This window comes from Erpetoichthys calabaricus, chromosome 11, assembly GCF_900747795.2.
Source record: "Erpetoichthys calabaricus chromosome 11, fErpCal1.3, whole genome shotgun sequence".
Lineage (NCBI taxonomy): Eukaryota > Metazoa > Chordata > Cladistia > Polypteriformes > Polypteridae > Erpetoichthys > Erpetoichthys calabaricus.
This window is the reverse complement of record NC_041404.2, coordinates 90,213,882-90,230,856: the sequence shown is the minus strand read 5'-3', so window position 1 is coordinate 90,230,856 and position 16,975 is coordinate 90,213,882. Positions and strand designations below refer to the sequence as shown.

The following is a 16,975-nucleotide window of genomic DNA, read 5'->3' as shown; positions in this document are numbered from 1 at the left end:
ATATTGATCACCACGTGCATGTCATCAGAACTTGGGGAGAACACCAACCACACACTTGCGCTCCTGCATAACTAGCCATGTGCTAGCTTTATGTGCCATGTTAGGTTCATTCTCTCAAACTCTGACTAGAACCTCTTTTTCCAGGCCGACTTCTGGCAACACAGATATAAAAAGGCACTTCAAGGTTTAAAAGGATGTTTAGAAGAGCACCACATCATCACTCTAACACTAAGAAAAGTAGACAGTGGGGGAAAAACACACTCATTATATTATGTTTATTTCATGTTTAGATCTGTTGAATTTAACTGGTCTTTCAAAGAGAATTCTCAAAAAAATCCAAAAATGTCTGCAGTAGGTTAGCACCCTGCCCGGGATTAGATCCTGCCTTGTGCCCTGTGTTGGCTGGGATTGGCTCCAGCAGACCTGTGACCCTGTGTTCGGATTCAGCGGGTTGGAAAATGGATGGATGGTTGGATCCAAAAATGTTACTTTTTTGACAAAAGCTGGGCAGAGTTAAATAGAAACTGTATGCATAATTTGTTTTAAACCCATACTGGTGTAATAACTCGCTCCAAAATTAAACCCATGTCACATCAAAGAAGGATCGTGTATATTAAGCTTTACTGAATATTTTCAATGGCTTAGAACTTTTCCTACACAGTTTGCATTTCTAATTGTGCTCTCGATTAACCTCTTCCATATCAATAGCTTCAACAACTCTATTATACTCTTTTCCACCTTAATGTTTACTGATAACTAAACTAGATAACTAAAAAAAAATAGCTCCTGTGGTGTGGATATTTTTCCTGTCAGCGAGATAGGAGCATGCATTTCAGTGCACTCAGCATTAGCCTCTAACCAGGGAATGTCATTCAAGCACTTCTGAAAATGCTTGCTTGTATTTAATTCATCTAGAATTTTTAGCAGACAATAGGACACCATAAAAATCAATCAGTGGTCTTTGCTGTGACATTTTGTATTTCAGTGTTAGTAATTTACTCAAGGAAGCATAAAAATGACTGATGCAGGTTACAGTAAACGTGTAGTCAGCTGACATTTTGTAACTTATAAGTTAAAATTAGTTTTTCTAACATACAGTACTTAAGCTTATTGTGTGTCAACTTCCACGGGGTAAAATTGGTACGCAGTTAAAACAAAAAATCTTTGCAAATTTTAACATTTTTGCTATGTGCATGTAGGTGTGTACCCACTTATGCTAACTCCTATCAATATGCAAATGTTGGTATCAATCCATGCTCCCCATAACATTATAACTATGGTTACAAAGCATAACATATTATGCTATGGGTACAGTCAAGGGATACTCTAGAAAAATGTTTTAATTTTTTTAATTTAAATTAGTTTAGTTTATTGTACATTTGTACATGCTCGAACAGTTTAATTTTCTCAATTACTCAGATTGCATGTCTGAACCATGGGACAAAATGCAAATGAGAACACACAGCAAGAAAATGTTCTAAGTTTTGATGGCCATCACAGATATTCACCAAGTTATTTTTCCACTTTACAATTTATTATAAATTAGGGCTGCAACAAATGACTAATCTCAGCAAAAGTAATAGATGCTGAAAACAGATGTCAAATTGTAACTAATTAGCTGCACTGTTACAAATTACAAATGTTACTTTACTAATCAAGGGTAACTTTAACCCTGTTTTGAGATATAGCAAGCCTGAGGATGTAAATATGGTTGAGAGCCGAGACAAAAGAACTCAAATTTACGGAGTCATTTCATCTTCACATCTGGTTAGAAATCCATGTCTTGCAAGATCTGTAATAGTAAGATAACTCAATGCACAAGCACAACCATTAATTGGGAGCACCTGATAACAATACACATTTGTGTAATGGGGACACATCTCCCTACCCCCCCAAACTTGTGGATAATCCAGTTTGGTACTCAGTGAAACTTTCTTCTGTCAGTTCAAAACTCAGTGCAGAATTTGATTAATCAATGAGGTGCAAAACTTCCTTTGCTAGGTACTTATTTTCATGAAAGGGACTAGTGTTGGATGAGTACTAAAAGTTCGACTTTAGTATCAATACCAGCTTTTGAACCTTAGTACTGGCACCAAAATGGTTCAGAAGCATATAATGGATAACTCCAAATCCCCCCACCGTTCTACTCCAGCCTCCCTGTTGCAAAGGACCATTGTATCGCACTACATACCGCTTTCCTCTTGAACCTGTGAAATCCCGATAGTGTCAAACTAACAAAGGGGTGGGCCTTCTCCTGTGAAGTTTCAATCGTGTTGAAGCATGTATTTTCGTGAAGTCTATGAAATGGATGCTTTTCAACAACAGCAGAAGCAAGTGTCATGGGTGGGGGGCATGAGATTGAAAGGAAAGCAGAGGTTTACTTTCAGTACAAAAAAAAAAAAAAAAACACTTTAAACACTGGTTTACACTATCATTTTAAAATTTAGGTTTTTTTTGTACTTTTCCAGTACAGGTACACTGCACCACCCTATTAGGAATGGCCAGTATTTGTTGCTATATTATAAAGTAAAAGAGAGCCTCAAACACACAACATTCAATTCATCTTGTGGTGTTGGCAGCCATCTTATTGATAAATGCAAACAATGCACTCTGGAAAACTTATTAGACCTTAACAATGGATTCAGCCTGCTTTTCTTTGATGCTGACAACAACAACTTGACCTTGAAGGTAGTAACAAGCATTGCTACTCAATTTTTTCCAGTGTTGAGAATACTTGCACTATTGCTGTGAAGGAAAGTTTTGTGTAAGGGGAGAGGGGAAAAAAAAAACCCTTCAATCTTCAATAAAATGCTTGCACTTTCACACAAACATTGCAATTTTATAAACCACAATCATTGAATATATTGAAAGTCACCCAACTTATGGATTAGCAAAATTGTTGTTAGTTGCAATACTAAATATAAAAAGGAGTATAAACTAAACTAAAAACAGTAACTGAGTAGGTATTAAACAAAGATTACCCTTTATATGAGTGTCTACTGGAGAATCTTTCAGCAAAAATAACTTCTTTTCAAGAGGAGGAGATGTCCTGCAAAACCACATAATAAAAATGAGCAGATAGTCATTGTTAACTGGTACATTTTTAAAATAAAAAAATGTTACCAACACAAACAGTTTTCAAATCACATGATCCGTGTATAGTTGCAGGTTTAGAACTGGGTTTGGAAAATGAATGGACACCAGAATATAATTGAAGCATCACTGAAATATACAATTAAATGAGACTGTTCACTTCGTTGTCCTGATGCTAGGAGTTGCTAAAATTCTGACACTAAACAAGTATGCATAGGACTTAGATGGCAGAAACTTTCCAAAATTTTCAGCCAATTTACACTCCAAGTTCGTGTTTAATAAATGGCTTAGGCACATTTCCTAACGTAAGCAAGTTTTGTACATGAGGCCTTAAGCATTCTGGAACAATGTGCTTTGGACAGATGAATAAAAGACAGAATTGTTTGGACACAGTAAATGTAGACATGTTTAGCACAAACTGAAGACTGCATTTCAGAAAAAGGTCCTCATACCAACTGTGAATTGTAATGGTGGAAATGTTATGGTTTTGGGTTGCTTTGCTGCCTCCAGGCCTGGGCAGCTTGCAGTCATTGAGTCAACTATGAATTCTGTATTGTATCAAAGTGTGCTTGAGGAGAGTGTGAAACAATCTGCCAAAAAGTTGAAGTTAAACTGGAAGTGGACTTTTAAAACACAATAATGATCTGAAGCACACCGGCAAATCTGCTAAGAAATGGCTGAAAAAGAAGAAATGGAGAGTTAATGACTGGCCTAGTCAAAGCCCCAGTTTGAATACCACTAAAATGTTTATGGTATGAAACCGGCATCACATGCAAGAAAACCCACAAACATCTTATAAATGAAGGAATATTGCATCGAGAAGCAGTCAAGAATTTCACATAGTCAATATCACAGACTGGTGGGCAGTTAAACAAAACGCCTGCAAGAAGTAATTTCTTTTGAGGGGTGCAATACCTACTTCTGAGGCCAAGGGTGTACTTACCTTTTCATCAGTAGATGATTATTCTATTGGCATTTTTACCGAGTAACTGACTGAAACAATTACTTTTCCTCATTTGTTATTCAAGTATACTACTTTTATCTGCAATTCTTTGCCTGGTCAAATTTTGCTAAACTCTGATTATTATTAAACACCATGACAATATGCCACATATACAAAATACTTGTTTACCTTTTGCAAATCCACATCAGGATCTCCAGTCTGTGATTAGAAGGAGTACAAAGCAGCTCAAGCATGCTCTCAGTCTCTTTCAGAAAAAGACCCTCCACCAGTGGGCAACCAAGTCTCTACAGAAAATAAATTTACAAAACATACTCAAGTTTTAAGATTTGTTAATGCTATCAATTCATGTTTGAATCAACAAGCTAACCACAATTAGATCCTTCTTATTGTTAAATGGTATTACATAATTACTATTAAAAAGTTTGGAAGACGTGACAACCAGCAAGACAGCACACATAATCTTCACCTAGCCCTGTACAGAACACTGATTAACATGCTGAAAGTCATAAGATTTAGGTGAGGACTTCGCTTATAACAAAAAAGAATGAATAATGTATATTGCCTCATTGTATGTTCTCACTATAGCAAAAAAAAAAAAAAAAAAAAAACCTAATTTTACAATGCTTTCAGTTCTTTTAATGGAATACTCATTTCATTCTATAAAATATTTGCTGTGAAGGAAAATGTAAATGCTGCTTTGTGCAGGTTTATGTTAGTTTGGGGTTATTTCAAATCGGTGCATACTTCTCATATTTGTTATGGAAATGTTTTTTATTTTTTAAAATGCCCACTAGGTGGCACCTGGAACAAAGATAAGGATTTACATGGTCTGTGTGAGGAAACAGCACACGCCATGATGCAAATACAGTGAACCCTCGTTTATCACGGTTAATCCATTCCAGACTACCGCGATAAATGAATTTTTGCGAAGTAGGATTCTTTATTTATAAATCGAATATTTTCGCAGTTAGAGTATAGAAAACCTGTTTACGACACTTCTAAATACGTTTTTTTTAACATTATTAGAGCCCTCTAGACATGAGATAACACCCTTTAGTCACCATTACACTCGTATTACCCAATATTAGACAAAAGAGAAAATAAGACATATTAGATGTTACAAATATATTATTGTACTGTACATTTAATTACACACACACACAGTTCTTACACACAACCACTAACCTAAGAAGGCACGAGCTCAGTAGGAGAGTCTTCAGGTTGTAAGCTGGAGCGCTGATCGCACCCCCAGAGGACAGACACCCCTGGGAAAACCCCCAAAACAGCTGACCGTCTACCTTCACATTGCTCCTTACCCTTCTTACTTGCGCTATAACGCGCGATAAACCTCTCACACGGTACTCCGCTACTTAAGAGTATTGTGCAGCGCCTCTCAGCTTTGGAATTGGTTGTTGTTTCTCTCTCTGACATTCTCTGCTCCTGGCGGAACTGTCATCTCTGACTTGTTATGGAGCATGTTTAAACTTTTGAAAAGAGACAAATGTTTGCAGTGCTTTGAATAAAGTTCTTTTTTTTTCCTACAACCTCCTGTGTGTCTGTGCAAATCTGTGACCCAAGCGTGACAAGGTGGTGCAGTATCTTCAGCAGGTGCGTTGTTGTCTTCTTCCGCTGAAGGAGTATTAGGAGTAGGCAGTGGGTGTCTGGGTGCGTGGCTGAAGAACATCTTGATAGGCAGTTGCTGGCGCTGTCTTTTCATATGCGTGAGGAGGCTTTTGTAGGGTATTGCCATCTTTGATCATATCCAAGAGTTTCACCTTCTCCTGGATGGTAAGCATCTTCCTCCGGCACTTAGTTTCATTGTCAGAAGGCTTAGAAAAAGCAGCACATTTAGGAGCCATCATGGGGGCTTAGATAAAAGTTCTCAGAAAGTGCACGCGTAGTGACATAAGCGTGTATGAGAAAAAAATCGCAATAGAGTGAAGCCGCGAAAATCGAAGCGTGATATAGCGAGGGATCACTGTACTCCTTTCTGGGCAACTCCACCTTATCATGGTTGACAGGTCCAGGGCAGAAGCTCCTGTTAGGGCCTCCCAAGACAAACTGGTCCCAGGTGAAGGGTCAGACAAAGAGTGAGTCAAAGCCCCTAATGACCTACAAGTTTAAAGAGAGGACTCTGCCTGGTGTGGGTTTACCAGTGCTTCCCCTGAAGCCAGACCTGAGAGATGTGTGGGCCAATCACCTGCAGGAGGAATATGGGCCAGGTGCAATGCGACTTGGGGGCGGTCAAAGGCAGAGGCCTTGGCGGACAGGAACCCAGACACAAACTGATTCTTGGGATGTGGAATCTCTCCCATCTTGGGGGGGGAGACAGATTTGGTGGGTGTGGTGGAGAGATACCAGCTATATACAGTTGGGTTCACATCACTCACTTGGTTCTGGTATCAAACCCCTCGAAGGAGGCCAGACTCTTCTCTGCTCTCGAGTTGCCTGTGGGGTAAAGCGTCAGGCAGGAGTAGGCTTCTTATTGACTCCCTGCCTGATCAATGCCATATTGTACCAGAGTACGAGAAGGTTGCTTCTGTGCGGCTGGAAGTTGCGGAGGGTAGGACTCTGCCACATGTGCCTATGCTCCAAATGTCAATTTGGAGTACCAGGCCTTCTTGAAGTCACTGGGAGGGATCCTGGAAAAGCTCCCAACTAGGGGTTCCATAGTTATGCTGGGAAACTTCAACACCCACATGGGTAATAATGGAGACACCTGGAGAGGCATGACTGGGAAGAACAGCCTCCCTGATCTAAACCTGGGCAGTGCTTTATTATTGGACTTCTGTTCTAAGCATAGTTTGTCCATAACGAACACAACATTCAAACAAAGTTACTCACAAATGTACCTGGTACCAGAGCAACTTTTGTCAAAGATCTATGATCGATTTCATAATCGTATGATCAGATTTGTAACCATATGTTCTGGACACTTGAGTGAAGAGAGGGGCAGAGTTGTCTACTGATCATCACCATGTGGCGAGTTGGATCAGATGGTGTGGAAGGTGCCTAGACAGAATTGGAAAACCCAAGGGAGGAGTGAGGGAGGCCTGGGAACATTTGGGAGAGGCCCATGTCCAGAAGACTTTCCACTCCACCCTCTGAAAGAGCTGCACCCTGTGGGAGGCAAGCGACACAGAGTCCAAATGGGCCTTGTTCAAAGCCTCCATTGTGGAAGAAGCTGCGAACTGCTGCAGCCTGAAGGTCATAGGTGCCTCTGAAGGTGGCAACCCAAAGACCCAATGGCGGTCACCAGAGGTGAGGGATGCCATCAGGCTAAAAAAGGAGGCCTTCCGTGTATAGTTAGCATGGGAGATTCCCAAAGTAGCAGAAAGGTACCAACAGGTCAAAAGTTAAGCAACTTCACAGTGGCAAGGCCCCGTGGGTGGATGAGATTCATCCAGAAATGCTGAAGGATCTGGACGTTGTTGGACTGCCATGGCTGACATTCCTGTTCAATGTTGTATGGTCATTGGGAGCTATGCCTTTGGAGCGGCAGACCAGGGATATAGTCCCCGTTTTTAAAAAGAGGGATAAGAGGGTGTGCTCCAGCTATTGGGGGATCACATTCCTCAGCCTCCCTGGGAAAGCTTATGCCAGGGTACTAGAAAGGCGACTCCACTCAGTCGTGAAACCTCAGATCCAGGAGTAGCAATGTGGATTCCATCCAGACCGTGGCAGAGAGGACCAGTTCTTTACCCGCATGAGGATTCTGGAAGCATGGGTGTATGCCCAATTGGTCTTTGTGTGTTTTGTGGACTTAGAAAAGGCATAGAACTGTGTTTCTCGACGGATGTTGTCAGGAGTAATGGGAGAGTATGGGGGTGCAGGGCCACCAATAGAGGACCTTGTATAATCACAGTGAGAGCTGAGTCAGCATAGTCAGAAAAACATCAGCATCATTTCCAGGGGGTATTGGACTCCACCAAGGCTGTGCTTTGTTTCCTATCCCGTTTGTGGTTTTCACAGACAAGATATGAAGGTGTAGTTGGGGAGGGGGTCCAATTCGGTGACCTTATAATCACATCACTGCTTTTTGCAGATGATGCGGTGCTTTTGGCTTCATCGAGATGCGAATTCCAGCATGCAATGGGAAAGGACTCTTCTACCCTATGTACTAAATTTACTTTGTAAAAATTTTCACAAAGACCAATAAAAACAATTACAATGAGAGCAGCAGACACTTCCACTTAAATGTAAACAAGACATGAATCCAAGAGAAATACTAATAACTGAACAACAGGACATGAATAAACATTCAACTGTGCAGCATGCAGGTAGGAACAAAAATCTAATATACTAGCCAACTCACGGCATAGCATACGCCGCATAATTATTTATTGATGGGTGAATACTTCCTGAAAGACACAGTTGTCCAAATGGGGTGGGTTTGAGGATACGGCTGAGTGAATGAAAAGATGGAACTCTGGAGAGAGCAACATACAATTGTCTGTGACTGAAAACTGGTTTTGTCAGATACAGGCATAACGTTTTGAAAGTCTGTCCCTGCGCCTTATTAATTGCCATTGCAAAGGCCAATCTAACAGGAAATTGCGTGTAAAAGTAAAAGGCAAAGTTGAATCTGATGGGGTCAGGGAAATCTGGGGAATATGGACAGTTTGTGAGGTAGCAGCTGCGATTGTTTTACACCCCAGTACATTGCGGTGAATGCTGGTAACAGTCAGTCTAGTGCCTTTACAGAGACTTCTTGCTGGCATGAGGTTTCTGAGAAGCATGACGACTGAACCAATTTTAAGTTTGACTTTATGCGGAGGCATGCAAGTGGGAGTAATGGCTGCCCGGCAGGTCATGGGAATAACGCCGCCGGATCGCCAGTCGGCATCGTTTATGGTCGGAACTACGACAGTATGTGATCTTCTTTGAACCTCGACTTTTGTTCTTGATTAATGAAAACATTCTTGGCAAATGCTTTCGCGTGAATTGTTGGCTCTGTAGTGCGTGTGCCATGGTCGGCTGCTTAGTGAATTGTTGGTGGGCGGGGCTCGGTCTTGCTTGCCATGGACTTAGTGAATTATATCCACCAACAATTCACTAAGCAGCCGACCATGGCACACGCACTACAGAGCCAACAATTCGCGCGAGATATATACAGTATCTCTATAGATACATGTAGTCTCACTGAGCCAGATGTATAATACTGTATATATGTCTGGAGAAATCCATTAATTAGTTTTACTTAAAACGGAGTGTGAAAAATTAGGAAGACCGCTTAGTGCCACATTTCTAAACAAATCCAATGCCTCATGAAGGCAGCGCTCAAAGTAGGGACACTGATTTTCAATTGCAGTCTTCCCTCTATTATATTTTTGTGTCTTTTTTTTGACATTGCAGTAGGTAAAAAATTGAAAAAATTATGTCGCTGCAAAAAGTCAAGTGATAGTGACAGTTTGTATACTGCATTAACGAGAAATTCTATTTTAAGTTCATCCTTTTATACCAGAGTTTCCATGGTCAGAATCAGATAGTGATCACATTTAGAGGGTAAGTTTAAGTTATGTCCTCACAATAATGGTATATATTAATTTGCCACATAAATTAGTGTTCTAAAGTGATGCATTTTTTTTTTTTAACTAAATTTAAAAAAAAAAAAAAAAAAAAGTGTTCTGGCAGTTTAAAATGCAGCACTATGCAACACAGAGTCCATGATAGAAAAAGTCTTAAAACTTACCAGATACGTCCATTTTTCAAGTTAAAAATGTTTACTATAACAGTGGGAGTGACTTATTATGCATTATTTATTTTTATTATATATATATATATATATATATATATATATATATATATAAAAAGAGAATTGGTCTGTGGCACTTCAATCTATTTTACTGTACACTCTACAATTAAAAATAAAAAAAAGGCATACATGTGCAAGACATGACATGGTAAATGCAGCTTGCCTCTTAAAAAAAAAAAAAAAAAAATCTAAGATGTTAATTAAAAATACAATGTAGTGTAATCAGTTCAGATTCATTGCTGTGTACCGAGGCTACTTTCATATTACCAGGCTGAAGTGACTCAAATACCATTTTTTGCCTTAATGGGACAAAAAATCTGATGTTTTAAAGGCTGTATGGACACAGAAAGCCTACCAATTCAAATAAGATTTGAGTCACTTTCATATGTGGTCCTAGATCAGATACATGGCCATGTGACATGAATAAGAATGGTCAGATCAGAATTCATGTTTTTTGCATATACATATAGCCTGAGCCTTGCCATCAATAGCCACCACAAGCAGCATGACAAAAAAAAAATTAAGGAGAGTTACACCCGTGACAACTGTCACCATCACACTATTGCTGGCTCCTTTCTCGTACCCACATATCTCTAGATGCAACAGTGTCAGCAATAGCTGCAAAAATAACAAAAGCTAGCCATCTGAATGTGAACTGTCAAGATAAGAAAACCCGATCTGAGCAAATGAGGCTTGTAATGTGAACATAGCCAAAGTACAATGAAACTCCTCTGTGCTATTTTCACAACGCTTTCATTCAAAGTACACCTCACTTCTTACCCTACTGTATGTAAAATAACAGACTCTAATGGGTGTTTTGATGTTACATTATCATAACTCCATTGCAGCTGCACACACATGACTGACAAAGAAACTTATCCTTACCATGAGAAAAACAGGACCAAGAATCTGTGATAAAATTATTATTTCTAGTTTTTTTTCCCCCGTTATCACAAGGATGTCTCAAACATGGAACATTTTCTTAAATCAAGTTTTAAAATGTATAAATGAAAGCTTTGCTTTAGAACAGAATTACGCAAATTAATATATAACATGATTATGAAGAAACTACTTTAACTTGAAAAGCATTCAACTTAATCCTTTAAACGCGAGTGGAGATGCAAACGTGTCAGCTATCCATATGTAACAATCAACTAAATGGAAAAGAAAAGATTTGTGTAGAGTAGTGTTAGCAGCAACAGTCAGGTAAATTGTGGAAGAGTGTCCAACCTTGACACTTGAGCAACTTTAAAAAGTGAGTGGAGAGGCAGCAGCAGTGTGTGAAGTGGAGCTACCATCTCCTGCATGAGACTGTTGCATCTATGGCATTATGCTAAAAATCTACAGTAAAAGGCCTTGAGTTTTAACACCCCTGAAATAGATTAATTCAGTGTACCTGTGACAAGTCCACAATAATGCCAAGATGAGCTGCTTTTATATGTTCACAACAGAGAACGTATCATCCAGTTTAACAGAACTTCCAAAATGGGGAGCCATTTTTGATTTATGGCTCATAATGTCTGCCTTAACACAAACGCCAGTCAACTCTAATCAAATCACTAGTAGCAGAGAACCACAGAGACATGCAGTTAGTGTGGACACTAAAACAACGTACTTCATTGCTAAAACATACTAACACACAAAAAAAAATCTGTTGTGATCACTGGGTTTTTGAAGGCAAACAACTATGCATTATATAAAAACTAAAATTTGAAAAAAAAAAAATCAAATTGAAACACATATACTGTGGAAGTCTTCAATTTGAAGAACATTGCTGCAGTCAAGTTCAGTCAATTTCAATAATGAATTCAATATAACAGCAAATAGAAGATAAGTAAAGCAAGGCCTTTTAAAAACAACACACCAAAAAAAAAAAAAAACTTGATTTTCAGCTAGTACTGGTAATTTTTTTTTCTTTTGGCCAATGTAAGCTTTTCAGAAAGGCACACTTGAACTGGAGGATAATGTGGGGAAAAAAAATGAGTGATCAATTTGTAAAATTCAATCAGGACTACTTTGTGACATTTTAAACTGTAATAATTTGACATGTCTGATTAATGTTACTTCCTCTAGAAGTGTTATTAAGCAGCTAATGTTTCCTGCATGTACTGATGCAAACAAAACTCTCGCAGTAGCATGCAAATGTCATACATTTTGCAAAACGATTTCACAAACCTGACTTGAAAAATCCTGTTACAAAAGTAGGTTTAAAGTATTTGTTAAGAGGTTGTAAAGGAAAATATTCTGAATAGTACTGGGATTTATTGTATGAGTGACACATGAATTGTTAATGTGTTGATTTGATTAATGTTAATTTTAAGCAGCATTTATTTTCAGTGGGGGAAAAGAGAATCCCTCTGAATACATTTTGTATGTAAACTTAAGATAAATAGCCAGTAATACGCATTTCACATCTGAAAGGTTTACGATTACGAAAGTACAAAATTCTTACAGTAGAGTTGTGAATGTTGTACATTTTCTTTTCCAACATTTTATTAATTCAGTCTTACCACGGAAAACCGACGTCAGCTAAAGGAGAACGACGACAGCCGTGCTTTTATTATTGTTTGTTAGCTCTGCAATCTGAAATGGCAATTAACATAAAATTTCAAAATACAAGTGTTATACTAATTACAGTATTCCACAAATAATTACTGAGTCCCGAAATTGCAATGCTGTGAAATATTTTTAAAAACGTTTTTCTGGAATCGTTTCAATATTGTCAGCTAAAGTTTGGCAAACACTTTATTTTTTTATTTAGTTTTTTCTGTCATATGACAAATGAAACAAATCAGAATGTTGGTCCATTAACATAAAGCAAGCTAAGAAACGAACGGATCGAGTAAAGAGATTTAACTGTAATAATAAATGTCTAACGCCGATAGTACTGTTAAAGAAACGAGAGTAGACGTCACTTGTGCAAAAATGGAAAGAGACAGATATAAATTAACAGAATCTCTAGTACTATATGCTTAAAAATATACCTGCAACGAAACATAAACATTTTCGGCAACCAACTTGTCTTTCAAACTGTGCGCCATCTTCACTCTGCGCGGATTAAAAAAAAAAAAAAAAACTTCATCCCACCCACCACTCAATACTTATTGGAGAGCGTCAAAGCTGTATGGTTACAAGCTCCGTCAATCACATCAATGCTTCGGCACCTTTGCACTTTGCCACATAGTTGTCACCGCTTTGGTAACCAATCAGAGTTTCCAAATTTGGAAGGGAAGGCTTTTGCGAATTTATAGCTTTGTGCTCCAAAGTCAGAGGTGAAATGGAGCTTGCTTTGGAAAGTAGGTTTCTTCTTAAATATCAGACAAACCAGGTTTACGTTATGTTTATTATCGTTTAGGCTATATAAGACGACCTATAAGCAATGGTAAAATGTCGTTATTTATTAATCCATTCTCTTAACGCAGCGTTCTTGTTACTGTATCGCTGGAAGTCGGACACGAGGCAGTGAGCATCCATCACTAGCCTCACTTGTACTATTTCTTGAAGAAATCGTTGTACTCAGATCAAAGCCACGCGACACTGAACATATGTCTTTTGACAGTAACTCCAGATTAGTTTTGTCATAGTAAATTAAGCGAGTGTCCTTCAGCCGTGTAGCAATGACCGACTGGATATTTTTGAGCCCCGTCTCCAGGCTTATTCCATAGCATATTGACTGCCCCGAAACATTTGCAAAAAATCTTGACAATTGTTTTTCGTATATACTTGTCAATTTATCTTTTTTTTAATATAATGATCCTTCCTAATTTAAAAGTTGCAATCGAAATAAAATGAATAAAATGTCTAGGAAGACGCAGGGAGAAGAGATGTCGAGTGAAGTCTACGAAGGAGACACATTACAATTTTAAAGAAGGCATTTTAGGGGAAAAAGTTATTAAATGACTCTTGTATAAAATCTTCAAGACATACATTTCTGTGCTGGAGATGTTATTTACGGGTTTAATGACGTAGCCGTATAAATCACAGCTTACCTGGATTTATATTACCTTACTGCAATATTTACATCACAAACATTGTAAGACTAATCAATTATACATTTTATCTTTCTCAAAATTGCGTTTTTTTTACTGAAGTGCTCTTTAATCACACGAAAAAGAAAAGTAATTATTGATCACATTCATCGATTGAAGTATGGAATTAATTACGTTAATAAAGTCGCAATATTTTCTTTATGTTGAGCAATTTCTACAAGTCAACGTCAGGTGGTGCTGCAGCCCTAATTTTTCAACAATGGCCAACGTGCGGCATAACTAGAAGTCCGTTATATCCCACACATTTATTTCTCTTTTTGGTTCTTTTAGGAGAGCGATAGAGATTTCTGCGGAAACACACTTACTTAATTATTTAATTCATATGATATATACGTGTATTTTGATAATTTCAATTGTCCTTTCCTTAATTTAAAAACCTCAAGCCTCCTATAGAGCCACACTGGGTGGACCTTATACAAGCAGGTTCAGGCACAATGCAAGAAGCTAACCCTCTTATAAAGCCAGTCCATGTCAAGGCATATTCCCATTACGCCAGTCAACCAAACCTGCAGCTTTTTGGGGGTGTGTAAGGATAATCCAGACTCCCCAAAGAAAACTCCAAACACATACAAAGATAATGTGAAAACAGATACACAGAAACAGTAACAAGGCTGAGATTTTCATTATTTGTCATTACAGCATAGCTTAAAAGTTTTCAAAATACACATTAGGAAGAAATTAAAGAAATTTGTATTATTTTATACCTTACAATAGCATAATGAAATGTATAATTTTGGTCTCTTCTGATTTGTTAAGGAGACATTATGCATTGTTTGGCAAATTAATTTGGTGATTGTTTTTCATTAATTGAATATTCAAATATGGAAATGTAGAGATTAATTAAAAAGATTTAAGGAGGTGTATAAAGGTCTATTTTATGTTATTTAAATTGCAGGAGTTCCATGTTTTTACAGGATGTAAGGCTAATGGACATTAGAATATTAGTAAAATATTTGACCAAAACAGGCTATTCGGCCTAAAAAAGCTTGCTAATCCTATCCACCTAATTCCTCCAAAACAACGTGAAGTTCAGTTTTGAATGCCCCTAGAGTTCTACTGTCCACCCCACTATTTGGTAACTTATTCCATGTGCTATAGTTCTTTATGAAAATAAAGATTTCCTAACATTAGTGCAGAATTTACCCTTAACAAGTTTCCAAATGTGACCCCGTGTTCTTTTTGAACTCATTGCAAAGTAAGAGTCTATAGACATGTGTATGCATTGTACAGTTACTAACTTATAAAATAGGAATTGCATTTTACTTTTGAACTTGTTGCTCAGTGAAGTACTAAACAAAAATAAACTGAATTCGATTAAATTGAATAAAAATATTCTGAAGAGTCCACTATCCCCCACAGTGCAGTGCTCTTGTAACTCTTATTTTATTGTAGTCAGGCTTTGGCATGCCACATAATCAATAATTTCATATCACTTCCTCTATAATACATTTACACAACTACTTATTGAACATAGCCCCTCAATAACTTAAATGAGTGAGGATACAGTACTGAACATCTAAAGCTGTGCAGTTCCTATAGTAATTCCTAATAGGCATTACTTGTGTGTCAGCTCCTTAGTTTTTACTTAAAAAAATTAGTTGCATATCTGTCCTGTTAGGCTAGGGCTGTTATTAAATAACTAGCAGGTGTTTTAACAGGACCAGACTAAACATGATTATTTCTTGGAAACCATCAGTAAATGTCTAAAATTAAGCACAAATATGTGCCACTGTTATCAAAATTTATTTAAAGGAGAAATATCATGTATAGTATATATCCAGAAATACATGTTTTAACTGTTTAGTCAGTGAAACACATGTTGTTGTCTTGATGACAAGTGTTCAGGGAAAACAGTAAACTAGCATAATTTACATAAAATATGAATTAAAATTGGCCTTTATTAGTACCATTGATGCCAACAGTAATAAAATCCTGCAATTATTTAAGAATTTTCTTGGACTTGCAAAATTATAAGGGCACAATAAATCCATGTCACAAAATTACAAATAACCAATGAAATGTAAGAAAAATGATTTAGGCAACTATAGCTAAACTATAACCTTAGTTAAAAGTGTACTGTTTAAAATATCAGTGATAACAATGTGCATACTAATTTCAATAATCTATTTATTTATTAGCATGCATGCAAATTAAAAGAGTTAAAAAAGAAAAGAACAAATGCAGTGTACACATTTCTATTTAGTTGGTAATATACAGTAATGGAAATAAAAATAATGAACTACTAAACTATAAAATATACCCATCAGCTCAAAGTTTGTTCTGGAGGGAAGATGAACTGTAATGTATTTTCAATAAACATTCATTAAAGTTGTATGTCACTAAGTGAATAGTTTACTTTTTTGATATAAAAATATATGAAACAGATGAATTCACAAATAGAACTGCAGCAGGCCCACTTGGCTAGTGACAGATGTGGGACAGCCACTTCATCATTTCCACCATTTCTACAGTATCTCTTGCTCCCTCTTTTAGTAATTAGCCTGCACTACCCAGTGCAGTCAATGTTAAGGAATAGGCAAATGGATAAATAACATGAAGAATGTGGGAAGCAAAAACTGAATAAAGCAGCCACAAATTGGTACATTTTTTCTTAGCTTATGTGTTGTTTTAGTTAAATGATGAGTTTCAAAGAAAATCAGTCTCTTTCACAAGGTAACATGAACAAGTAATACAGAAGTCATTCATTACAAACTACAAAAGCATAAAAATCAAATTGTATGAAATTGTATATTTGTATAAAAATTTACAAATAATAATACTGTAAATGAAAAAAATGATTTTTCTTAACAAAATATCTTTTTTAATTTTTAACCAACATGCTGAATCAAGGGTACATGAGTCATTATCAGTATTAGAAATAAGAATGTTCCCTTTTATCGACATGAAAATAGGGGATGTTAATTTTTCCTATTTTAAAAGAAGCAATGGACAGATCATAAGAGCTGCAGCAAACTTTACTACTAAACCTAAAAACTCTGTTTATGACATTCGCACAGCCGCTATCTTCCAGTTTCGTACCTTCAGAGTAAAACTTGGCAGTGGACCCAAAATTTTTTGTAATAACTCACAGACACAAAAATTTTTTCATTTGAA

General features: G+C 37.3%; 1 protein-coding gene across 2 annotated transcripts in view; it reads right to left on the bottom strand.

Moving 5' to 3' along the window:
• Positions 1–12,900, bottom strand: part of haus7 (HAUS augmin-like complex, subunit 7) — a 45,589-nt gene extending 32,689 nt beyond the window's left edge. For both annotated transcript variants that reach the window (XM_051933888.1, XM_028813578.2), the window contains exons 1-3: positions 12,797–12,900; positions 4,226–4,341; positions 2,982–3,049 (exon numbers count right to left, since the gene is read on the bottom strand). In XM_051933888.1, coding sequence (XP_051789848.1) covers positions 2,982–3,049; positions 4,226–4,341; positions 12,797–12,853 — 241 coding nt within the window. In that variant the 5' untranslated portion in view covers positions 12,854–12,900. The remainder of the gene's footprint in view (positions 1–2,981; positions 3,050–4,225; positions 4,342–12,796) is intronic.
• Positions 12,901–16,975: the final 4,075 nt, after the last annotated feature.